At 40.2% G+C, this 27,410-nt stretch overlaps 1 protein-coding gene across 2 annotated transcripts; it reads right to left on the bottom strand.

Annotated features, from left to right (window-relative positions):
* Positions 1–1,508: 1,508 nt before the first annotated feature.
* On the bottom strand, positions 1,509–20,738 carry LOC115569003 (uncharacterized). Of its 2 annotated transcripts, none has more exons than XM_030396832.1 (10): positions 20,662–20,738; positions 19,239–19,370; positions 15,922–15,995; positions 7,223–7,317; positions 6,595–6,808; positions 6,189–6,301; positions 4,278–4,389; positions 3,188–3,389; positions 2,607–2,909; positions 1,509–2,205 (listed from the first exon to the last, which is right to left on the bottom strand). In XM_030396832.1, the coding sequence occupies exons 2-10, from the start codon at positions 19,325–19,327 to the stop codon at positions 2,010–2,012; spliced, it is 1,398 nt and encodes a 465-aa protein (XP_030252692.1). In that variant the 5' UTR covers positions 19,328–19,370; positions 20,662–20,738; the 3' UTR covers positions 1,509–2,009. The 2 variants fall into 2 exon arrangements, with proteins under 2 accessions (XP_030252692.1, XP_030252703.1); XM_030396843.1 differs by having other exon boundaries at positions 20,704–20,721.
* Between the last annotated feature and the right edge of the window lie 6,672 nt (positions 20,739–27,410).

The raw sequence follows: 27,410 nt of genomic DNA, 5'->3' as shown, positions 1-27,410 counted from the left end.
ACTTACGTATTTTGGCTCTAATTCAACACACAATCTGCAAAGTAACTTATAGCTGAAGTTATCAAATAAAAGTGGTGAGTTCTAAGAATAATGTTTGAAAGCTGACTGTTCAGCACCACCTAGTGGGGGAAGTTCTGGTACTGCAAAACTTATTGTTTAGTTTTCATCACTGATCTCAATGTTACTAAATTCAAAGAACAATTCGTTACTAATGTAAATATTAACAATATTAAAAACTATATCACCTGAGTGCTAACAGCTGACTGCCGGGTGTCTTGATGCCTGTAGAGTTTGTCATGAGTGTTTGCTGCCATCTAGTGGTGCACAACAGGAACTACATCAACTTGATGTGCCAAGTTAGACATAATAACACCGAAAGACTTCTGATACTTTCATAATAATTCTAATTCAAGACACTTAAGCAAATTAAAGAGAGATGGATTAAATTATTAAACTCCTTTAAAGTGGTAAGAGACAGTCACTGTTAGAGACTCTAACACATCATTAAGTATAAAAGTAGAGATATTTATCCTCGTATTTATTTTTTGGAAGTAGCCATGTTAGTATTAATGTTGCAGCGTCTGTATATTAAATTGAATGCCATCAAACTCAAAACAAGAGTTTTAATAATATCTTTATGTCTGCAGAGATCTGAGCGTTCTTGCGAAGTGTTTGAGCTGAAAATATGACCTACTAGAAAGACGGCATCCATCATTTTCATAATAATAATAACAAGAATAACAACAATGTTCATGTATCATTACATCCCGTCTCTTTCTTTCTCTCTTTCTCTGCCATCATGTGTTCCATCAGCACCCTAAACATTTGCCTCTCTCAAAGCTACATGTGTCGCTCGATCTGTGAACTTTATTGACAATTTCATCATTTTCCAGCAGATGGATTTTTGCCTTAACAAGTCAGCAAGCGTTGTTCGTTGTTTTACTCTGTGCATCACACATCGGTTCCTCCTGCCAAGGACGAGAGGCGAGACAAACCAAAACAACCGATAGGAGTCCAAGTGAAGCCTGTGCATCTCGCCTCCACGCACTGTTGTTTTGTGTGCTCTGTTTGTTTGATGATTTATTTGTGAATTGTTCATTCTTGAGCCCTCGAAGCACTTTAGTCAAGTTTGATTGTTTTTAAATGTGCTATAGAAATAAACTTGACCTTGAGAAAACATCCTGAAGGAGAACTGCTACTTCCAGAGATAAGCTCTGAACTTAGAAGACCACTGAGCCAGGAGGTTTTAGGAGTTCAATTCATTTTAACACATTTTAATGTATTTTAATGTCATTTATGCCCCTGTGAAGCACTTGCCTTATCAACATCATCACCAGCCCTAAATGAACAGCTCATATGTTAAATGATGTGAACAACAGCTGGACGTTTTGTCTGGTTTTCCTGTTTCCTTTCAACTTCTGCCCAGTTTCTATACGCTTAGACGTCAGATATCCTTTTTATAAACATGTGCTGTTCTGTAAAAGTGTGAAAAGAATGCCACTGTAAAATTCTGCAAATTCATTTATTGATAAAGTACTTTTTAAATACAACAGGATTTACTTCAGAAAGACAATGACAGTACAAAATAACTTAACGAATAGATTGTCATTTAGATTTAATTCAAGTACTCTTGATAAGTCGATGCAATTTAATGTCAGTGTTGTTCAAGTTTTTAAACAACGCTGCCATAGATTTAAAATATTCTGTCATCTGTTGTGAAACAGAAGCTGTATTTCTGACATAAAAATATAGAAGTTCTTCATTATTTACAAACATTTGCAGACCTCCCACACGCCTGCATTGTTTTCCTAATACACTTGGTATCGTGAGCAGCGGCGTCTGGTCTGCGTCTGCCCCTCCCCATGAAGCAGGCAGCCAGACTTACTCTTCACCACACGTGAACAGCGATGATTCACAACGAACAATATTTACAAATAAACCTGCAAGAAATGTGTTTTATGAAATGTGTTTTTATAAAAAAGGAAGCTCGAGGCCCGACCCGACCCGGCTTATTTGCGTATTTTTTCGGCCTGAACCCGGTCCGAACCTGTGGGTCTGGTCAGGGTTGTCGGAGTCCTATCCTTTTGCAGGAGTCCACATTCCCTGAGCACGGTAGTGACAGTCGGTGTGAAGCGGGCTCCGTAGCTCAGCAGTCGGTCGTCATAAGTCAGCTTATCCCGTGTCACCCCGGGTTGTTTTGGAAGTCTGCACAGACAGAAAGCAGACATGACGTTTACAAACAGTGAGAGGAGCCACTTTAGTAGATTTGCATTTGAGAGATTAGTAGACCCACATTACATGAGCAACACCTGGATAGAAGGGGTATTATTATAAGGTGTGTTATATGGTTTAAGTCTCTCCAGAGATTATTTGTCTTGTGTCAGTGATTAAGTTTGATTAAAAAAACAAAACAAAACTTTTCACATGGTGTTAATATGAGAGCTATATCAAACACAGTGTTAAAGGAATCAGATTCCTGCAGACGGGTGACTGCTGCATGTAAACAAACTGACGGCCAGAGCAAATGTGTGCTGTGTCATGTTTCAAATGCATGAAATAAATATCAGAAGACAAATCACTGCAGAAGCGGGTGTGCATGAGTCTACCTCGTGTGGTACATCCGTGCTATATTCCTGTCGACGAAGGAGCAGGCTTCGGATATTCCTGGGTCCAGCAGCCCGTGAACCGTCAGGGTGAACACGACTCGAGGGTTGACAACGATCTTGAAGTTGCCGTAACCACTATGCACTGGCTCGTGGTACAGGCGAGTCAGGATGTCCACCCCAGGCACATTCTGCCAGTCGCTGACTTTCTTGTTGAACTTGTCGTTCTCGAACACGTTGTTCTCGAACATGAAGCACTGTTTGGGACCATATTTCTTTTCCAGCAGAGGAAACAGCTCCGACCAACTGGTGATAGAATGATTACAAATATGTATTGGTAGCGTTTTAAAGGCCGTCCGTTTAAATGCACAAGCAGTATATAAGCAATTAATCAATACAAGTTCAATTGCCTTGTGTCTGAATAGTCTTACATGAATAAATGTTCCCTTTCAGTAGTAAGAGTGTATGTCATACTGTCTGTGTGCTGTAACAACTCAATAAGGAATGTTTTTTTGACAGCAGGAATCATTTTGCAGAGCTGAAAGTAGATTTATCAAAAAGACACTTCATATATAAAGAGCTACCTGAAGACTTTCTGGGGCAGAATGAGCTCGTCATTATCATGCAGGGCCACGTATCTGGACTGATACATATATCTGTAAAGACAGTCATGGAGAGCAGGAATCTGGCCGAAGTAATGGGTATCACCTGGACTACGTTCAGGCCGCCAGCTGCGAGACACTTTCAGAAATTTGGACAGAGTCCAAGGAATCACCTCCACCAAACCTGAGGAGGAGACAGGTGAGGATCAGATCACAAGAACAGAAGGGATTTCACAGACTTATTTACAGTCTACAAAATAACTTACCAAAAATGACTTTTGTATTATGTCTTAGCATGTTCTTGACTCAATTGTTTATTTGTAATGGCAGAGTTTGCCATTCCCAGATTCTTCTTCTACCAGAATTAAAATGCCTTCGTACACATGAAGGATGAAGAATGACACACTGCTGATTCTGACATCAGGTCTCCTACAGCAGCTTTATCAGAGCTGAATTAAGATACTGCTTATTGTAGCACCACATCCTGCTGATGCTTCTTCAAATGAAGACACTGAACTGGTGAACATGCTGTGGCCTCTTCACCTCACTTCCATATAGCTCTGTGTGCAATTCAAGCCAAAGTCCATTTATTCTCTTCTTCTATTCTATTTACTCTGTGGAGCCTGTTAAGTGTGTTTTCAGTCCCACTGGTACCAGTGGCAGCAGGTCGCGGTTTTTCCAAGCTCTGATACACCCACTGTACACAAACATATCCGGTTTAAATACAGGAGATTTCAGGACATTGGATATGGTTGCAACCAGGGACAAGCTCCAGCTAATGAAGAAACAGGCCTGAAAGCCACAGGCCTGAAAAGCTTTGTACTTGTTTTTGTCTGGTGGAACTTTCTTACAGCATCTTGACCTGACATACTGCAGCTCGTTTATAAACGTCCTGCAACTCCTCTCAAAGGGGCAGAAGGAAGGAAGTCGTGCACGGAAAAGGGTGGCTGCTTAAACAATGGCAGTGAAAGAGGAAGTGTGTATGATGGTTGGACAGATAACAATACCCCTGCTGCAGTTGTGCAGTCACACTCATACATACAAAACGTATTCCACCTCCATCATACTCCACCTTTGCGTGTGTAGTAGTCCAGTATGCGCTGTGTCTCAGGACTGCTGCTGGTCTTATAGATGACGACTCTGTTCACGCCCAGTAACTGCAGCGTCTCCAGATTCTGGACCAGCTACAGTACAAACAACAGAGGCATGTAAGTTCATGACAGGCAGAAAAAAAAGCTGAATGTTTTTTTCCTAAAACTAGTACTTTTTGTGCCTAAACCTAACCACACCACAACTGATTGACAACGTATGTCATAGTATGTGAAATGTTTGGCTGCAAGCTTTAGTTTGAAAGTTGAAGTGGACGTTGCATATTACATATTGTTGCCAACTCTACGTTCAAATCAAATCAAATCAAATCAACCTTTATTTATATGGTGCTGTTCATACAAAAAAGTATCTCAAAGTGCCTTACAGAAATGTACAAACAACAGCAGTTGACGCTCTGCAGTGCAAACTTTGAATCTTAAGGCAACTTATCAACTGTTGTATTTGGCAAGTTGGGAGTGAGAACATGTTGGAAAATAACAGCCTATAAGCAGGCCTGGATCAAGAGGGCAGGGGCCCCTGGGCACAATTCTTGGATGGCCCCCACGCACACACACCAGTGTTTTCCCTATATGCATTCTGCGGCGGTGTTCCGCTGCTGGATTGTAGAGTAAGCAGATTGTATTAGTAAACTTGAGACAGTGTTTCCCCCAGATTCTTTTGTAGCAACGGTGCTCTGAGTCGGTAACCTAGCAACACTAGGGGGTCCGGGGGCAAGAAAATTTTGAAAAATAACCCTTTTAATGGTAAGTACTGGTGAGAATTTTGAAAAAAAATGTATTGCCAGAATTTCAGAATCAGAATCTAAGATATGAGACAAAACAGTATAGAAGTTGACATCGCTGTTTGAAAATATGTTAACCTCTTGAGCATAAGGGAACATTTTTACCATTATTTTCTTAGATTTTTTATGGAAACAGAATTTGTTTCAGAAGTCAGTGGGCCACATGACATGGAAGCTATTGTGAAAAAAAAAAAAAGAATTCTGCATATTAATATTCATATAAAATAGAGGAAGCTCTAAAGTACAATAGAAAGAGCTGTGTCTCATTTCTCCAGTTTACTAATAGAATCTGCTGCTGGTTTGGAGCCACTGGGTCCCATGACATGTAAGATATTGGAAGAAACCTGCAATTATTTTGTATTAATATATTTCTGCTAAGTAATTTAATGACGGTCCCTGAATCACTTGTCAGGGATTCAGCGCGGCTCTGGGAGGTGAGCTGACCATCCTCGTGCTGCTCAGACTGGGTGAACCTCACTAGAGACGCGGCTGGACCCGAGTGAATATCCGCCGAATACCCAACCTGAAACTAACCTCACCCGACATTGACACAGAACCCAGACGCGTTTTATGTGGCGCGACGCGGTTGGGGCGCACTGAGGGAGTCCTCATCCCTCCCCCGCGGGGTGCAGCAAGCCCCGGGAAGTGGCGAGGTCCGGGTGGGGGGGTCGCTGTCACTCAACTTAAACAGTGACTTGTAGAAATTATACAAATAGCAGTAATGACAATATCAATCGGTTTTAAAATAACTTAGGGTGTAGTGCTTTCACTGTGTGCAACTTAAATTCGCCATTCGCCCCCTCTGATATTAAACCTACAAAAATCATGTCTTCCTTTTTTTTTTTTGCGGAGGCGCTGACGCTCATTGGGCCCCAGGTGCATGTGGGCCCCGGGGCCTGTGCCCATGAAGCCCATTGGGTAATCCGGCCTTGCCTATAAGTAAATAAAGCCGATGGAAGTTTGAGTTTGTCTTATTTCGTCCCTCAGCATTACTAATTTCTTCCTGTCTTGATTAGGTTAGTTTTACCTTTTAAGCCCAATTTGATTATTAAGAAAGTAACAAAGTTGAAAATGAGGTTAATCTGATGTTACCTGCAGCACGTTCTTGTATTCATACATGGTGGAGAAGCAGACAGTGAAGTTGTAATGAAAGGAGTCATTTTCTGGCTTCTTGTTCTTCACCTCCAAATCTACTTCAGGTTTTTCTACGTCAGATCAGACAAGAAACACAGAAACATTTTGATGGCCACATTCATTCACTGTGAAAGTTCAATTTGTTACAATCAAAAAAACAAAACAAAAAAACAACTAAATGAAGTCATGACCAGAGAATACATGCTGATGTATGAATCAAACACTGCTGACAGTGAAACACTGTATATATCGCTGTATATGTGTTTTTCTTGGTGCCCCAAGATTCTTCAGTCCCGGCCTCCATCCCTCCAGCCCTGCTGCTAGCATGCTAAAGACCTTATGTGCAGAACTTTTCATTTAGTACCTTCAGGGTCGGCTTTAGAGGTCACAGTAATGTGAGATGGGCTCTCACAGTCGGAGGGGATAGGACACATGATGTCTGCAGTCCCATATGCAAAGTCGAAGTGATCGCTGTGGACGTATCTGGAACCTTCAGATTTTCGCAGTTGCCCCTCACAAGAGAAAACACAATGATATTCTACCGTCTCGCTCCTCAGCGCCACTGCAATAACACGAACCTGGCACCAGAAAACACAAGTAAGGACTTTATTACAACACAACAGGGAGCATGTAAATGTAAAATCTGCATTTTATTCTGAAGGTGTTTAAAAAAGTTTATTCTTATTTTACCTAAGTCATTTATTTTACTACACTTTAAAACACATTTACACATAATCTTATATCTCTGTGTGTGCAACAGTCTTACATTGTTTTTATTGTTCATATTTCAACTATAAGTCAATTTGTCATTCATCAGTGAACATTTGTGCTAAACTGAAGGATGCTATACAAATAATACTGTCATGACTGATTAATTCCGTTGGCGTTCACTTAATATTTAGTGGCCTATGTTAACACACAACCCTTTTGCCATATTTGGCACCACAGGGGGTAAAACCCTGTACGATTGGTGGCCTGCCCTCTTCACTGACCTCCCTCTTTCCTCTGCGGTGCTCCTGATACGCTGATACCAGAATTGTTTTCATCCCCTTGCCTGCCACAAGAGAAACTTGATGTCCTGGAGGAGCTGCAGGAGTGAAAAATGTTAAATGAGTTGGTGCACAAGCGCTTAGCATGGTGAAAGGCTGTGGCAACTGCAGAACTGGCTGGGAGAAGTGTCCAGGCTACAGTGGATGGCACCTTGGTTTCCAGTGGGCTTACAGGGGCTGGTGAGATGGCTTGCAAGCTTCCTATTGTGCCAGTCCAACTAAAGGCAAAGAAGGGCAATAAAATCATTCTCACATATGCCTTTTTGGACCAGGGAAGTACTGCAGTGTTCTGTACTGAGAGTCTGAAGCAAAAGCTCAGTTTGTCTGGGAAGAGAGCCAACATTCTTCTCAGGACCATGGGGCAGCTGGAGGTGGCGGCACTTGAAGATGACAGCTTCATTGAGTTGCCAAAAGCATACACTCAGTTGTCAATGCCAGTCCACAAAGCAAACATACCCACAAATAAGGATCTGACAAGGTGGCCATATTTAAAACACATCTCCTTACCACAGATTGAGGCTGGAATTGAGTTGCTGATTGGAACAAATGTCCCACGAGCCATGGAACCGCTGGAAGTCATCCGCAGTGAGCATAATGGACCCTACGCTATAAGGATGGTGCTGGGGTGGACGGTAAATGGACCACTGACAGGAAATGGTGGAGAGGCCAATTACTGTGAGCAGCCAGTAACTGTGAACCGTGTGTCCATTGGAAAATTTGATGAACTGTGGCAACAGCAATTTAAGATGGATATGGAACAAGTGGGTCTGTCCAGAGAAGACCTGAGGTTCGTGGACATGGTCACAAAGTCAGCCAAACTCATCGATGGTCACTACCAGGTCGCCCTGCCTTTGAAAAATTCAAACATCAGCATGCCAAATAACAGGAAAGTAGTGGAACAGCGTCTATACCATCTAAAGAGGAGGCTCCAGAGGGATCCAGTGTTTTACAGGGATTATCACACCTTTATTAATGATCTCCTTGGTAAAGGCTATGCTGAAAGAGTTCCTGATGCAGAGCTGGAAAGAAGTGACGGTAGGGTTTGGTAAATACTGCACCGTGGTGTCCACCACCCGACAAAAGGAAAACTCCGAGTTGTGTTTGATTGTGGTGCCAGTTACAAAGGACAATCTCTGAATGAAGAGCTGTTGAAAGGCCCTGGTCTAACCAGCTCACTAATTGGAGTTGTGACCAGGTTCAGGAGGTAACCTGTGGTCATCATGGCTGATATAGAAGCAATGTTTCACCATGTGCAAGTGCCCCCAGATGACGCCGACCTGCTGTGATTCCTCTGGTGGCCACAAGGAGACCTGAGCCAAGCACCATATGAATACAGAATGAAGGTGCACCTTTTCGGAGCTACATCCTCCCCAACTTTGCCCTCAGGAAATGTGCAGAGGATTTTGGACATGAGCACAAAGAGGAGACGGTGGACAAGCTGCAGCACTGCTTCTATGTGGATGACTGTTTGGTGTGAGTTGCGACAGAGGAGGAAGCACTGACCCTGAGTGCTGGGTGTAGAGTGGTGTATCAAGTCAAACAACTTTAAACTCAAAATTGTATGGAAGGACAGACCACTCAACCGCAGAGGCATCCTTTCTACTGTAAGCTCTATTTATGACCCTCTGGGTATGTTTAGTCCCCTTGTTCTGACTCTGGTTAATGGGACCTCTGTTTCTTTGCCAACCTGAAACAGAATGGCCTGTGAACCCTGAGCCTGTGAGCCATCTCTCCCAGGACGATCCAGAGGTGAAGAAAAGTGCCCTTGTCAATGCTGTACAAACTGGAGAGGATCCCACTACTCAACTGATCCATCATTATTCCTCATGGATCCGATTAAAGAAAGCTGTGGCTTGGTGGCAGAAATACAAGGAATGGTTGTGGTCCTGCAACAGGAGGAGAAAAAGGCTAACAGCCAATCAGAGTGAAGAGGGCATGCAGCAACAGAAAATGATGGAGCAGGAAAGGTGCACATTTAAAAGCACAGCTGTCCTGGGAGCTCTTACAGTGGAGGACACTGACAAGGCTGAGCTGGCCATAATTCAGTTTTGCCAGAGGAAAACGTTTTTAGAGGAGCTCTCGTGTCTGGAAAAAGGACAAAATGTCAAGAAAACTAGTCAACTGTATAAGTTGTGTCCAAGGATGGAGTCTTGCGTGTGGGAGGACGTCTCAGTAAAGCAGCACTGCCTTTGGAGTCTAAGCATCCTATCATTCTGGCAAAAGACCTTCATATTTCTACCCTGCTGCTGAGGAATATACATCAAGAAGTAGGACACAGCGGCCGCAAGCACATGTTGTCCAAGCTCAGGGAGAAATATTGGATGACGGGAGTAAGCACTGCTATTAGGAGAGTTATGTCCAAGTGCACCATATGGCAGACTTGCACACAGAACAGCTCAAGCCTGATGAACCTCCATTCACTTGTGTGGGAGTTGACTATTTTGGACCCTTCGAAGTGAGGAGCAGGAGGTGTACAGTGAAAAGGTATGGTGTCTGTTTACTTGTCCTTCATTGAGAGCTATTCACATTGAGGTGGCACCTTCTCTGGATACTGACTCCTTCATAAATGCTCTGAAGCGTTTTATATCCAGAAGAGGACAGGTCCGCGAGCTGTGCTCTGACAATGGGACAAATTTTGTGGGAGCAGAACGTGAGCTAAAAACAGCAATTGCGCAGTGGAACCAGGCACAGGTGCATGATGTGTTACTCCAAAAGGGCATCAAGTGGAAGTTCAACCCCCCTGCTGGATCACATCATGGAGGAGTGTGGGAAAGGCTGATCAGATTGGTGAACTGAACTCCACCCTCAAGGTACAACGCTTGGATGAGGAGGGACTCCACACAGTTCTCTGTGAAGTGGAAGCTATTATTAACAGCAGGCCCATCACCAAGGCCTCCACGGATCCTAACAACCTGGAATATCTCCAATACCTGGACTGACAATATCCGCGGGCCGGGTTGTGCCGGCCCTTGATCAAGCATTTGATCAGTCACGTGACTGAGCAGGTCAGACAACCTGGCTCTTCCAATCCATCAAAAATCAGGAAAATAACTTGAAATCGACATGTTTGAGTTGTATTTTCATCTCTACAAGAAAGAGACCTTTCAACTGGGATGATTATTTCATGCCATTTTTGAGGATTTTGGATATTTTGGTGGAAGGCCGCGTTTGGTGGCAGGCCGCAGTGTTGTTAACATACCAGCAACATTGGATTACCTGGGTCTGTTCTGCCTTCCCAAGTACTGTCTTAATCAGCTAAAGACAAGAAAACTAGGAGAAGACATGGAGGAGGTTAAAAAATCTTTGAACTTCATGTCAGAGGAGCTAAGTAAGGTGGCAAAGCAACAGATGGGTCTACTGGAATTAATTGAAAAAGTGAAACAACTGAAGGCTGTGATCAAAGAAAAAGACAAGAAAATTGACGAGCTTGAAAGAAGAGTAGATGATTTGGAGCAGTACACAAGGACGGAAGACCTTGTGATATCTGGACTTGAGACAACCCACCGTACCAACGCACGGATTACAGCAGGGGATAAGGAGGGTGAGGATGCACCAAGAGGTGAACTACAAACACTTGAGCAGCAAGTCATCAACTTCTTCAACAATAAAAACATTCCTATAGACAGTCAAAATATAGCTGCTTTCCACACTATACCCCAACGACGGGACATCAGGCCCAACAGGCCCAACAGGCCCAACATCATCATTCGATTTGTGAGGAGAAAATACAAAAATGAGGTGCTAAAGCAGGCAAAACATTTGAAGGGCACAGGGGTATATGTGAATGAGCATCTGACAAAGAGAAATGGTGAAATTGCAAGACAAGCTACAATCCTGAAAAGGGAAAAGCGGATTCAGGACACTTGGACAAGGAACTGCAGAATAATGATATGACTAAATGGAACACCAGAACAGGCTAAAGTGATAGCCATCGGAGACATTGATGAGCTTGAACGATACAAATGAAAATGATGGATCACATGGTAGAGAGGTGGCATAATGGGGAAATGGCTAACATTTATTTTGTGTCATGGAAAACAGGTATATGGCAAAATACTGCTTGTGAGTGACAAAATATGGTAAAAATGTGTGAACACACAGATTTTAAGTTTGTTGACTTTAAAGATCACAAGCCTTATGAGTTGGAAAATGACACGGATCCAGAGATCCACTTCAAACAGAAGTGTTAGAAATGAACAAAAGGTTAAAAGTAGGAACAAATACACAGACTAGTAACTTAGTTAGAATAAAATCACGAGAGGCAATAATGGCACTCAAGGCAGATCTTATGAATCATGACTGGCAGGAAGTTTATGTAGATGATACTAATCAATCATATGATGCATTTTTGGATACATTTTTGTTATATTACGATCACCATTGTCCATTGAAAGAGTACAGACAAAATCCAAAAAAGAAGGGAAAACCATGGTTTACAGAAGGGTTGGAAAAAGCTTGTAAAAAGAAAAATAGGCTCTATAGGGAATTTATCACATATAGAACAAAGGAAAAGGAGGACAAGTACAAAAAATATAAAAACAAATTGACATCTATTATGAGACTGCACAAAAAAGACTATTTTGATCATTTGCTGCAAAAACACAAAAATAACATTAAGGGTACCTGGAGAGTGCTCAATCGTTTGATAAAAAACCGTAGTAAAAATGATTTTCCAGCATATTTTGTAAATAATGACAATTCAATTATTGAAAATCCAGAGGAAATTGCTAAAGTAATTTTAGATCATAAATTCATTTGGAAGCCACATATAGAATATATTAAAAAGAAATTAGCTAAATCGATTGGTATTATTTACAAAGTAGGGGATATGTTGAACAATAAATGTCTGTGTATATTATACTTCTCACTTATAATGCCATATATGTCATATTGTGTTGAAGTTTGGGGAAATGCATGCAGGACATACATAGACCCTAAAATTAAACTCCAGAAAAGAGTTATGAGAATAATTAATAAAGCTTCCTATCGCGAAACCACTAATAAATTATTTATAAAGTCTGGCATCTTAAAATTCTTAGACATTGTACACATTTTTTAAATTGAGAGAAAAAAAATATAATCTAAGAGGGTTGTGTGTCTTTGAAATATGTAAAGTGAGATCTAATGTTAAATATAGATGTGTTTCATTTTTGGGAGTTAAATTATGGAATGGACTTAGTGATGAACTGAAATTGTGTAGATCACTGTTGAGTTTCAAAAAAACATTGAAAGGTAAAATAATTAAGGATTACAGTTTGCCAGTTGATTGCACATGATTTAAGTATTTTATATTGTAACCGAAATAAAACTATTCATTCATTCATTCATTCATATTCATTCATTCATTTGTGTGTGTGTGTGTGTGTGGGTTTTTTTTTTGTAAATAACTCAAAATAATGACTGTATTTCCAGCAACAAAAGGTGCATCTCTCTCCTCCCTCCATGTTGTTTGTGTCGCTGCCTGGTTTTACATGTGAGTGTCCTCGTGCTGAAAACGTGACTTCTCGTGCATGTGACGTCACTCCCCGAGACGCAAAAAGAAAGCAAAAATATATATTTTTACTAAGGAAAATGACAAAAATAATAGTAACGCACAGTGATATAAATAAGTAACTTTAATCTGATTAGTGGTTTGGAAATATTACCGTGTTAGATTACTCCTCACTAAAAAAAGTGGTCAGATTAGACTCGCGTTACCGGCTTCGCTGCATGTACATTTGGGCAATTAAATGCATTTTGCTGAAGGTGCAAATCCTGAAAGTGATTTTACATCGTGCATCCTGTCATGCCTGTCACACAGCGGTGAGGTTGTCTTGTCTTGAGTGTTTTGTCTCGTGTACTTCCTGTTTTATTTTGAAATTCTGACTCTCCTCTCGTTTCAGGTCACTTGCCCTTCCTCATGTGTCTGTCGTCTTCCCTGATCCCTGATTGTTTCCACCCGTTCCCCATAAACCTTCTGTGTATATAAGTCCGTGTCTCCTCTTGTCCTGTGCCAAAGTGTTTCGTCTGTCGTTCACCTAAGCCCTTCGTCAGAGCCTTGTCTTGTTAAGTATTTTGCCTTGCCTTGTCTTGCAAAGTTTTGAAATTCATTGTCATTTGTTGTGCCTCGAGTCAGGGGCGCTGCCAGAGATTTTGGGCCCCATGAAAAGAAATATTACTGGGCCCCTGTATAGCCGGCCATAAGGCCGGCGAAAATTTGTTATGCTGTTTACATAAAACTGTGCATTTTAATGATATTTTTGACTATAATTTCCTATATGTGTGAAAAGAACAACATGACAGTTACTTGGTAGGGGAAGCACTGAACACTCAGAATACAATGGAATTTAGATTAATTGTCTGCAAGTCTGCAACTTTAATGGTCAAAATATAAAATTCTCTTAAATTAAATTACCTGAAAAATACAAATGCATGACATACATGAATTATATAGAATTTCCTGTAATACCATTTGAAATAGCATCACCATCACCAGATTCAGGTTTCCTCCCACCATTCTGTTTTACTGTCAGTGATTTGATCAAAAATAAAAGAAAATGTGATTTTCACAACCAGTACCCCACTGCTCACTGTCTCCCTCTTGTAGCCCTGCATTTAGGTCTAATTTATCTCCAAAATTACTATTATAGCAATACCACACAATTTCTCTTTCACATGCACATCACCCCCCACACACACACATACTTAGACCAGCTACTGCACTCAATGTAAAAACTGTATGCTGTCTTACATTATGTTTTTGTTGTTGTTTTTATTAAGTTTGTTATATACATTTATATTTTGTTAAAAAAAAATAAAAAAATAATTTATCTCCAAAACTGTACGTGGTGGAATTAAATACATAAATGAGGCTCTATGGTCGTTGCGATTTAATATTGTTAACGTTTCTCTGATTGGATTGAGAGCAGTCACTTAGTCTGCAAGCACCTGAAAATTTCTCCCCTTTTTCTACTGCAAAGCAAGCGGTGAGAGTCCCAAACTACTGACCAAACATAGTATTTCAGTGAGTTTATAGTTCAGTTTCAGTGATAGCTAAATTTCAACAAAACAAAATAAAGTTATAGGCTATATGCTTTTTAAACCATTTAAATCATTCTGAAATAAATACAGACTATGTGTTTTTATTTCAGAATTATCTTTATTCATTAATTTCAATTTATCTTTTTTTCCATAATAATAGATTAACTCAACACAGAGCTGCTCACCTCCTTCCTCAGTTGTGGGTAGGCCTACTGGGGCTGGTTCAGGGGTAGATGGGGGTCCTGGGGCTGGTTCAGGGGTAGGTGGGGGTACTGGGGCTGGTTCAGGGGTAGGTGGGGGTACTGGGGCTGGTTCAGGGGTAGATGGGGGTACTGGGGCTGGAGAAATGTTTCCAAAATAAACTTAGTGTTATTATCAGTGCATTAAATGATGTATATTTATGATTATAAACTAACAAATTAGTGTCATATTATTTTTGTCAGCATTACAATTTTATTAGGGGCCTTTCTGGGCCCCTGTCAATGATGGGCCCCTAGAATCCTTCCCCTTATCTCCCCCTTTTCGGTGCCCATTTAGTCCAGGCCTGACAATGCCCATGTAATGTTAGCAAATGTTATTGCATTTAATCATGACATGATTTGGCCTCATTCCCTGAGCAGAGTCCATCTGACAGCACAATGATAGTCTACAATTAATATTTTATGTGCACCAATATAGCTATGACACGGAATTATATGTAGACTGGGGTTTTACGTTTGTGTAATGTAAAACATGGACTGTGAGGAACAAGGCTGAGCACTATCAGTATCTGACTCAGAGTCAGTTTCTGGCTCTGATGGCTCAAACAGGTCGGGCTGGGTCTGTCCGATGACGCTGCTAGCTTCCATTGTTACTGTAGGTTACGTCCTTGTACAGTACACGGAGGCGGCTCCCCTCCCGCACATGGGCGTGGCTCCAGCGCCTCTGACCCGCCCCCAGCGTTTCACAGCAGAGAGAAGTGCTTGTTTTTCCATGATTTTGAGACCTAATTTTAAATACTTGGCAATTTTTTAATCTTTCAAATTTGGCTCAGTGGTCAGAGACACATGTTTCTGTTGTGTGACAAACTTGTAATTTATTTCTGCTTTACATGGACTTTAAGGTTGTATTACATTTTCCTCAACATGTACCTATTTGCTGTAGCAGAACAGCATTAACAGATATTTTTAGTGCACAGGTTTGAATTATGCCCAACAGGATCAAAACGTTATATAACAGAGCCAATCACAATGTTTGTTTACAGTATTACAACATTTGACGCTTCCATTTCCGTAATAACAGCACACTAATGTAAGCAGCAGTTCACTGAGATGTTGCTGTGGTGTAGATATCAAATACACGAGCAATGATAAGCTCTGGAATAGACTGTAAAATATCATTGACTTGAGAAATATTTTGAAATCTTATGGGTCTAAATGTAAAAGAAAGATGAAAGACAGTGAATGAGTTAACGGTGAATCAAGCATGATCACTAGAGAGTTTTAAGAACAGGAAAAAGGAAAGTAGATTAATGAAGAGCAGCTGAGGACGACAGGAAGAGGAAACCTCTGACAGATGTCAGCAGATATTTAATACACCCAAAATCTTAAACAGTGAGCAGTATTCAGTAAGGCTTCATTTACCTGGTTGTCCTGGACCACGATGCAGTGGTTCTGGCAAAGGCACTGGATTCAGTGACGGGAAGATCCAATCAGGCCTGCACATCCACAGCAAAGGATTTCTCTGATAAACATTTTTCTTAACAAGACACTTTAAATGAATTTTAAGCACATATGCAAAGAAGCAGTTGTGTATAATAAAAGTACAAAACTTGAGATTGTTGCTCAACTTAGAGCCAAAAGTCAGCACTCTGAGCTGGTGGTGCTTTATGTGTCAAGTAAAACGGGGAAGGAAGTTGATGAAGAAAACACTCATATCGCGACACCAACGAGTGTTAATCTTAAACGAGCAGACGAAACCCACTAAGGAAACAAAGTGAAGAAGCTAGGAAGCATTAGTGTCAGTGTATCTCTTATTACACATTTTGAGCTACAGAAAATATTCAGAGACGCTCCACAGTGATTTTCAGCCGCTCCATGATATAGTCAGTGTTTCACACAGACTTTGGAATTAATAGCAAAACATTAAAACCTTAATTAGCAGTGACCAGAATGTGACCAAGCTCTACCTGTTGTATTTCCTGTCCTTCACCGAGGCCCTCTCACATGTGTACACTTCTGAGATTTTAATTGTTAAAGGGAATTTTCCTGGTAAAATAAAGGTTAAATAACTAACTATATGAAGTATGTTACTCAAGAAAGTCTGACTCGAGATGACTCATCTCAGTATTTACCAGAAAATCTTGCTAAAAGAAAATATTCTCCCTTCTCCCAGGAAGCCGCAGTAGTAAAACAAATACAGCTTTGTAGTGAATATAACTGGATCAACCACTCAGCCGCTGTGGTTTCATCCATTTACTCAAAAACTGTAAGACTTAAAATACAAATGGAAATAATAATAAGTAAGTATAGAGTGCAAAATCTGAAAATAAACTCATACAGGTGGTTTAACAGGTAACTTAAAGCAACCTGCCCCCCTGCAACACAGCTGTAGTGAATATAGATGCCAGATTTCTGAAACGTCATGGTAAACAAACTGCAAACAAAACCCGTCACGTCACAGGATTATGTCTTGAAAACTTAGGCCCCAACTAAATATAATGCTCAGGAGCTTTTACAGCAGGCAAAGTTTGCACATGCAACTGAGAAAACAGTATAGCGCGTCACAATAACACATGGCTGTCAAATACTACTGGCTAAACCACCGTGGCAATGAGGCTGACATGGCTTACCATAAACACAACAGCAAGAAGTAACTGTGTAAAGAGGGAATGTGTTTAAAATGAGGATAACTTTGTTGAAAAGCTGTGGATAAGGACACATTATGGAAATGAGGATGTTAAAGCGGAGAGAAGGGAGGTGATGACGTCAACAGTGATCGGATGGCACAGGCTAATTATCAGCTCCCATGCAAAATAAAAAAATATCATGTACAGTAAGAATACTGTCATGGTTTTGAGTACTTAAAGGATGACATAATGGCGGAACATGAAAGGAGATATGGTTCACCAATGTGGTTTTGCAAACAGTTGCCTCTGAATCAACACTGCTTCTGACAGTAAAACCTGTTTATAATTGAACTCTGAAGATTGTCTGACTGTATTTTTCTTTTAATTAAAATATGTATGGAGGTCTGATCTCATCTGACTCAAGTGAATATTTCTTTTTCACATCACCTCCTACCTCTTCGATACAATGCTCACCCTAACCAATCAAAATAAGCTTCTTAAAGTAGGGCTGGGTGATATGGCTGAAAAATGTATCACGATATAAGTGTTTCATATCAGTCGATATCGATAATTATCATTTTTTTTTATACCCATTTGAAATAAGTAAAATTTCAAAAATAACCCTTTAAATGGTGACCACAGGTGAGATTTTTGGGACAAAAAAATTATTTTCAAGATTTCAGAATCGAAAGACACGAGACAAAACAGTGTAGATGCTGACATTGCTGCTCGACAATATGTTAATGGGATAGTTGGTGTTTTTTGAAGCAGGGTCATGTAAAGTAAATATCTATAGTCGATCTGTTTCCTACCGTAATCACCGATCAGCACAGCCTCAGTTTGGAGGAGCAGAGAACCACTCCAGCCAAGACGCTCAGCTTTGAAGTGAAGTAAACACGGTCCAGTGCAAAGCGAATTTTAACCACCTAAAACGAGGCCCACCTTAAAAAATCTATATCATTGAAAGTGTATGTTGTATAGAGAAAATTCACACCGCTTTACATCTCCGTCAGACCGCCCTTTCTTTTGGCACTACATTTTCTTAACCGTAGAACCTCCGTACCCCTACGCATTAGCGCAACGGCCCAGTTGCGCTAATGCGTAGGGATACGGAGGTTCTACGGTCTGTGTCTGTGTCTGAACTTAAACCCTCGTCCAGCAACTGGGTCTCACACTGTATTGCGCCGCTTGCAGATCACCTGTTTCTGACAGAGTTCAGTGAAATTATTGAACGTTCTATCGAACGTATTTTCTATTGATATTGATCACCTGTCTATCACGATAGATATCGTTATCGTTTTATCACCCAGCCCTACCTTAAAGTCATCAACATATCTTCTAAACTAATTGGTGTCCACACTAACAGCCCTCACTGACTCCTGCCATCCCCTCAACACACTTCTCCCTCTTCCCCATTGGATGCAGATACAGACAACCAACCCCAGAAAGAAACAAGTCATGTGCCCTGAGCTGTAAAGGCTTTAACAACATGTGTTGCTGTTCTGTGACTGTTTATGCATTTTTGCCTTATTGTCTTTTTGTTGTATAGACTCGAGAAACACATTTCTTCCACAGAAGAGAATAAATTAATTTCCTAATGGGTGCACATGACAGATGTTCCTTTCCATTTCCCATCACTCAATCATAAAAGGATTTGCGGCTGCTGTTGACACCACACCATGCAGGATGTGGAGGAAGCGCTGGTTGCATTACTGCTAATAAGCTAGCTGAGAGGGCTGCCAAGCCAGAGACCACTGTTCAAGATGGAATTTCAACATTTGTAAGCATTACACCGATGGATATTTTGAATGAGATGAAGGGACATTTCCAGCCATGTTTGAGGCAACAAAACCAGGTGCTTTAAGACAAAACTGATATTTTCCCTGAACCCTGGGTTGTGGTTTGTGTGCCTTGATGTAACCAGACTGTATAGACGGCAATGTCACAACATCAGGTAGAACTGAAACAAAGTTTCGTCACATCTGGTTTGCAGAAACATACATAAGATCCTGGAAATTGGGTTGTTTAAGTCACACTAAGTCTCCATCCACCCTCACTGTCAACAGTTTTCATTGTCATATGGTTGCAGATCAGACGAGTCGTTTCACCTACCCATATGTGTAGGTCCAGAGCAGCAGGATAACAATCAGGATGGTGACATACATCTTCCATCTGAACTTCTTGAGTCGAGGTGCAGACATGATGCCTCAGTGCTGCTGCTGTCAGGCTGACAGGTGGACAAACCTGGAAGGACAAAGGTCTAGGTAATATAAACAATGAGAGCAAACTTAATTTTCATAACCATGTTAAAAAAGTCCTGCCCGAGACCTGATAACTGCATATCATCACAGAGCTACAACAGGAACTAACCACTGATGCTTATCACAAAACAGAACGACTGAATATTCGACTGCTCCAAACACGACACATTCACTCAACCTTTAACTCTGAATGACGTACAAACAGGAGGCTTCGCTAAAAAAGTTGATAAGAAAAAATAAGAAATAAAATAAGAAAATACATTTAGAATAAGTGTTATCATAGTGTTACAGATTCCTTAAAACAAATGCCGCCTGCATCATAATCCGGTCATTCATCGTGTGAATCGATGAAGCTTGTTTTATCACATAGAAAAGAACTTACAGGCAGGCGTTGGGAGGCGGGAGGTCTCAGGTACTGGGCTTAGAATAAGTTATGATTGTAAAAAAATAAACTGTATAAAGGTCGTTTAAGTTAACATTTAGAGGTGCAATGTTTGTTTTTGTAATTCTTGGCCTCAGCAGCACATTGGGAAACCTTTTAAGCGATGTTTTTAACTCTGAGCCTTTCTTAAGTCCCCAACACTTTATACCACACGCCACTTATTGTCACGTCTCCATTTTCCGTTTACGTGTTATTGACACGAGTTAAAAAACACTTTTCACTTCTTCATTTCTGTTGGTTTTATTTGCATGTGTTAAAAAACACGCCCTGTAGACCTCGATTTGTAGAAATGAAATTACAGTCTTGACAGAACCGTTACTGAAGAAACACATGCAGAAACTCTTTTCCGCCTCCATGAGACTGTAGATGATCCGCCTATCAGCCAGTTAAAAAAAAACTTTGAAAAAAATCCTTTTGTATCAACCTGTGGGTCTAAAATCGGATCGATGGCCTGCATTTACAAATAACATCGTTTAGAAACAAGTAGTTTTCCATTTCCCCTTCACATCTTTTATATTATAGGAGCTCCTCGTGAATAACGGAAATTTACTTTCGTTTTCTGACCGCAGTACTGCGGAACCTGTGACAAACTAATATATTATAAAACAATAGTTACTGACTTCATTTTTTTGGTTTTCTTTTAATCATATATTTCACATTTTTACATCTCACACATCAGCCTTATTTGAATATTTAAAGTAAAGTATCTATGCGTTATGTGAGCCCACGACGACACAGTGAGACTCCATAAATATTGAGTTTATAAAAGTCATTCTGTAATATTCCTGCAGCCACAGGCACTTTAAACATCATTCTGAGCTTACAAACATACCTGAGCGTTCATTCCTTGCTGAGAGACGAGGAGCAGACTCACCTCTCTCACGCTGCTCACATGTGACGTGTGTGAAATGACGGAAGTAGGGACGCGCTCATGATTATAGAGGGGCGCGCCCCAATTTTTTTTCAGTCCTTAATGACACAATATGTAGATTAATTAATGTTAAATTAATAAACAAAGTACTTATATAAAGCTAACGACTTAGCTGTGTATCCTGTGTAGCTGTGAGTGATATGCAATTTCCATTTCATTTGTGTCAACAAATTATTGTCAACATGAGTTTATTCACATTATCATAATACTGAGGTTTAGAAAACATGCAATTCAGCTGCAATTCTTAAAAAGCAATGAAACACTGGTTTATTATTAGACTGTTTATTGGAGGGCAAGTGCAACATAGAAATACAGGCTACACATCTAAAAATGTGACAAAACCAAGAAATGACCACTGTGACTGTTAGTAGGAACAGCAATGTTTACAACAGCAAAGTCACAGTAAACTCAATATCTGGAAGAAGTTTAAGATTTGTGGCAGATAAACAGCCGACACAGACAGCTGTCAGATTATTCTAAACTCTCATTAACAAGCAGTTAGCTTAACAAGCACAAATGGGCGCTCTTCTGAAATATGACTCATATTTAAGCACAGTGAATAAGTGGAAGGCGACTTGTTAGTGTAGAGTATAAAATCTGAGCTGCAATACCATCACCCTATTTAGAAGTGCTCAGCTGTTTTATGTAAGAGCCAGAAAGTACCTAGGAGACCTGCACTGTAGAAAACACTGGAGAAGGAATCCCCAAGAAGGCCATAATCTAAGGCGTATAATCTAAAAATGGAAGTTAATCGAGGATAAGGGTATTGATTAGGCCTAAAGGAAGGAGGATCCAGGGGCGTGGAAACCCCCAGATCAGAATAGTATATAAGATGGAGCATCAGACAGAGAGTTCAGTTCCATCCTGGGAGAGCTCACTGCATGTATCCTGCTGTGTGAAATAAATATCTTTGACCTGAAGACCAGCTGTTTCATCCTTGATTTAGGACTCCATCTGTGAGTGTTTTATAGTTGATAAGTCAGATAACTGTAAACTTTAGACAAGTAGTTTGACACTACATTAGCCCCCGCAAGGAAGTTATGTTAATGGATTTATAACTCACAAAGGTTCAAGTCGCTCCACTGTCACGTCTCAAGTCTGTCAAGTCTGCAGTTAAAAAGGAGTGATCACATCTTGGAGAGCTGTTGCACCAAGTGGATTGACATGAATCATGACTCCAACACGAGAGATGTAAATAGAAACAAAGGAGAAGATAATCAAACTCCTTAAAGAGGGTAAATCATCACGCAGTGTTGCAAAAGATGTTGGTTGTTCACAGTCAGCTGTGTCTAAAATCTGGACCAAGTACAAACAACATGGGAAGGTTGTTAAAGGCAAGCATACTGGTAGACCAAGTAAGACATCAAAGTATCAAGACAGAAAACTTAAGGCAATATGTCTTGAAAACAGAAAATGCACAACAAAACAAATGAGGAACAAATGGGAGGAAACTGGAGTCAACGTCTGTGACCGAACTGTAATTCAGTTCAATCTTTATTAGGGACACATCATGAGAGAAGACAGCACAATGAAAAATCGAATCGAATAAAATACATATACGCACATACATGTACATACATAAAGGGGTACAAAAAGCTTTAAACAGGGAGGTCTTCACAGGCACTGAACACATACTGAATTTACGCGCCAACGTGTTTGCTCGTGCATACAGCGTTCGGCACTGTCTGTAAATGTCCTTGTCATCTGATAGATCATCGGTTATGTAATGGCCTAAATATTTTGCCTCATTACACACTTTAAGGGCAATGTCAGACAGGAAGAAGTCAGGAAATACTAATTTTCTGTCTTCTCTGCTTCTGACAATCATAATATTACTCTTTTTTACATTATATTTGATGTCAAAATCTATCCCATATTGTGAACATATCCTCCACAGCTGTTGAAGACCAGCACTATATGGGCATAGAATCACTAAATCATCTGCATACATAAGGTGGTTAATGAGAGAGTTACCAACTAAGCACCCTGTTCCACATTCATTTAACTGCAGTGATAGATCATCCATATAAATGTTGAAGAGAAACGGGGAGAAAATCCCACCCTGTCGAACACCATTGTTCACATAGAAGGGAGTAGATATAGAGTTCCTCCTTTTAACTGTCATCGTTTGATGAGCATACCAGAAGACCAAAATTCTCAGTATAAATCTAGGAACCCCTCTTTGATCTAATTTGTTAAATAGTTTTACATGATTAACACGATCAAACGCTTTAGAGGCATCAATAAAACACATAAAAATTGTGGAATTTTGCCTATTATATTTATCTAAAATCTCCTTCAGGGCAAAAATACACATATCTGTGCCATGTTTACGTTTTAAAACAAACTGGTTATCAGTAGTCAGGATGTATTGTTCCAGCCTATTTAGTAAAATTTTCTCCAGCACTTTGGATAAAATGCTAGCTAAGGCTATAGGCTAAGGCTATAGGTCTGTAATTCTCAGAACTGTTTAATTTACCAGCTTTATCCTTAATAACAGGCACTAATACAACAGATAGAATGGAGTCAGGTAGAATACCATGGACTAATAGCCCAGTAAAACAAATAGCAAGCAGAGGTTAGAGATTTTTGCAAGCAAATTTTAAGTATTCAGCAGTTAAATAGTCCATACCGCATGCCTTCTTATCTCCCAGCTTCATGGCTTCCTCATAGACTTCCTGTGTAGAAACAATTGCATTTTCATTGTTATCTGAGCTGCCTACTAAAAACGAATTGCTTTTAACACAGATTAACAGATCAGAATAATGTTTCTGCCACAGCCGAGAAATTTCATCTGCACCACTTACTCCATCAATATTTGACGGTAGTGATGTTTTGCATTTGTTTATCATTCTAACTTATTTCCAGAAATCATTGTGGCTATTGTTTTGCAACTTATGTGCAAGTGAGTCAGCCCTCATTGTTTTCTCATTCCTTTTGATAAATCGACAGGCATATTTAAAATTCGCATTTGCACGCTTTGAAAGCCCTTCTAGCCTCAACATGAAGCTCTTCTACATAGTCATTCCAGCCTGGCTTTACATGATATACATTGGTCTTGAGTCTATAATAATGCTTACTGGAGGCAAGGAGAGACTCCACAATAGAATCATACATTGAGCATAAGTCATTACTATGTTGCAGGTTCTTACAATTCATATCACAGCATACAGTGGCATCTTTTGGTAGTTTAATACCTCCCAGAAAGGCGTCAGAGTGAGAAGTGTATTCTTTAAGATCCTCCTTAGTTAAGTTAGACCAGTCGAGTTTCCCTGCATTTGTATTGAAGCTTATATGGCGAAGTTTCAGGAGCAGGACCACGCCTCAACAGCGCTAACTTCCGATATTCCTATAAATAACCACCTGACCCTCTCCTCGTCTTCACTCTCGTATTCTGCGCCCCTGTCCCCCACCCAATTTCTCTCTTCCTGTTTCTTCTTTTCGTTCCTCTCCTTCGTAGGACCATGAGGGGGTCCGTCGCTGCCCGAGTGTGGCGGCGGATTCTCTACAGAGCTTCCCCAAAACACACTCGAAGATCTCGAAGAACCAAGATCTTTTGTTTTGTTTCTCTTTCTTTCATAATAAATCGTTTAAACATATCTTGTTGAAGGTGTGGTCCTTGCTAGTGAATCGCTATCCACAGGCAAAGTAAGGGTACACTGCACAGATTAAACAATATAAAAAAGGGTATATGATCAGTAGTAGCCAGATCGTAAACACATGACAATCTATTAAGATATTCATCTTCATTTTGGTAGCACTCATATGGTGTATAGATGTCTAAGATAATGAACTTTTTGTCATTACAATTAAACTCTAATCCAACAGCCCAATAAACTTCCAGTCTGACCAGATTAACCAGCTGATCATATTTCTTATTCCATAAGATAGCACAGGGCCGTTTCTGTCTTTTTGGGGGCCCTATGCAAGATGCTGTTTGGGGGCCCCTATTCTGTCAAACTATGATGGATAGATTCCTAACCCTTTTGGGTGATCCATAAAGATGCAACAATCTATTACATTGTAAGAGGAAAACAGGCTAGAGTCATGAAAACCTCTCTCAAATTTAAATCAAACATCTTAAGTTGACCCACACTAGTAAGTTGAACTGATAGAAAATGATAATACAAGGTAAACAATAGGGATCCTTGATAGGTCAATTAATGAAACTGATGGAGTGTCCTCAATTTAATTTTATTTTAAGTTGACATTAAACATATAACATACATCCACCCGAAGCTAAAGTTAAACTAGAGAAAATAAAATAGGCTATTACTTAGAAAAGAAAATCACAATGAGCCAGCATCCATATTAATATGCAAACAATAAAAACAAAAGAACTAACAATAATACTGTTGAGGTAGTAAGGAACCTTTCAAATGTAACACAAGCCCTTCAGGACCAACACAATAAACCAGCATACAATAAAAATGCAACAATGAAAACAAACCAACAATAAAAACTATACTTTAAAGGAACCATACAGAACTATATAACACAATCACACCACTCTGTGATGATTATCAGTATCATCTGAGTCTTGTGTTTCAAGCAGATCTACCCTAAGCCCCTCCTCAACATTTCTGCTTCCTTGCCAGCATTTGAGAGCTGCTTGTGGAGCTCTGGTGCTGATGGCGGCAGTGCTGCTTCCTGGTCTGCGGCTCCAAAATACTTCAGAATTGCTCCTGCTAGAGATGCACCGATCGATCGGCAACCGATCGCAATCGGCCGATAATGCCCCCATTGGTTTTGATCGGAGTTCTCAAAATAGATCACATCAGGCCGATCAGATGACGTTTAAGTATAAAGACAGTGCATTAACTGCATGCAGGGAGGGAATTTCATAGCCACTTTGGCCTTGATGCCCCGTGAAAAAAAACCTCATCGTACAGCCACAGTGGCCTCTGTGCCCCTGGCCTGGTCAGCGTAGCGAGCTTGCCTTGAATTACAGCCACCTGAGTGCACAGTAGTCACTCACAGTAACTTCAGTGAGTCCGCGGTTCGCGCAGGTGGAGTCTCATCATCACGATGATCTCACGTGAAAGCCTCTCAAACAGCAGCAGCGTCTCAAAACAGAAGAACGACACTTACAGCACAGCGAGCGAGCGCAGCCGGTTTTGACATGATACGTAACTGATTTATGTGGTAGGATTTAGTCCGGTAAAGTTGGAAATATATTCACAGATTCGAACTTCCCGGATCAATAACTCATAAGTGAATGTTAATCAAAACGAGCGGCTGGACATTAACTCTGGTCTGTATGGTCAGCCAGCTGTGAGACGAGGGCGCAGGGACCGTCTACAAAGTGCAACACCGAAAAGAGAAACTAGAAAAAATTCAATAACTTCACTATTATTCAGAGTGTAGTGTCACCAAAATCACTCCACACATCAGTGGTCTCCTGCTGGTTATTCTACAATTTTTTGTTTGGAAAAAATGTGCTTTGCCATAATTTTGGGGAATTTCTATTGGGAGAAATATTCAATAACACTAATATTCAGTGAGGTGTCACAAAACCCACCTCACCCTAACCCTACTTAACAAAAACTACTTTCTAATGTAACTTTAACTTGATTTTGGTATAAAAAAAACGTTTTAATACACAATCCATGTCTAATTATAAATTAGGATGTTATGGTATCAGTCTGAAAGGTAAATCAACACATTTTACCCAGTGGCCTTTGTGCCCTGTCATGTGGCCTTGGTGCCCCTGAAAAAAAAAGTGAAGGCCAAATGGACTTGCCCCTAAAATGACAAAATTCCCACCCTGACTGCATTCCCACTAGTAAGCTACAGTTACTCTATGTAAGCCGAGTCCAAGTTGTCTCTAAGAGTCTCTAGAGTGTGAAATATTGCACATTGCCTCAGCCTGCAATAAAACGGTGGTCAATTCATGATACTTTCTCATCTCCTAATTTTTATACTTAATAATACAATGTTCCTTTACAATGTTGTGTAAGAAGAATCATTAATTAAATATATGAAAGTTATACAAGACAATAATATAGAAGAATTTATGGATTTGACGCTGTGATCGGTGATCGGCAATATCAGGATCGGCAGATACTGCTTTCGGTGATCGGTGATCGGCCCCAAAAATCCTGATCGGTGCATCTCTAGCTCCTGCAAAGACGAATCTCCTCAGGTTACCAAGCAAAACAGATCCTAACAAATAATCATACCGTATAATTGAATTATGTTACACTAATGGAGAAATTCATAATCTGTTTTTATTTTAAACCTTGCAATATACAGCACAGTGTCCCTTTAAAGCATGCACCCAATTTCAAAGTTGTCAAAGCAGTTTCAAAGAGTTATAAAACAAAGATAAATGACTGATGAGCTTTATGTGATATTGAAGGAATATCTTAGTTTATATTTCAAAGAGTATTACAAAGTGAACTACTTGCTTAACTGATGATTTGATCTTAACATATATTCTGTGGGCAGAACTAACGGTCCTATATTGTATAGTTCACTTTAAATTGACTTTAATTTGTGTTATTATGATTCTTTTGAATAAAACAAAGCAACACATCAAAAACATAACTAAACTGTAGGAATGTAGGCAAATGTGTTCAAATTATATTGTCACAATAAATATTCTAATAAATGTGGAAAAGAAAGACGCAACTAGCTCAGTAGAGTTA

Source organism: Sparus aurata, chromosome 2 (genome assembly GCF_900880675.1).
Source record: "Sparus aurata chromosome 2, fSpaAur1.1, whole genome shotgun sequence".
In the NCBI taxonomy this organism is placed as follows: domain Eukaryota; kingdom Metazoa; phylum Chordata; class Actinopteri; order Spariformes; family Sparidae; genus Sparus; species Sparus aurata.
Note: the sequence above shows the minus strand (reverse complement) of the source record. Positions and strands in the feature narration are given on the sequence as shown.

Coding starts and splice junctions, on each gene's coding strand:
- LOC115569003 (XM_030396832.1), bottom strand. CDS start 19,327: ATGTCTGCACCTCGACTCAAGAAGTTCAGATGGAAGATGTATGTCACC. Junction 6,302..6,594: donor CTCTAAAGCCGACCCTGAAG/GTACTAAATGAA, acceptor GATCTGACGTAG/AAAAACCTGAAGTAGATTTG. Junction 2,206..2,606: donor GCACGGATGTACCACACGAG/GTAGACTCATGC, acceptor CTGTCTGTGCAG/ACTTCCAAAACAACCCGGGG.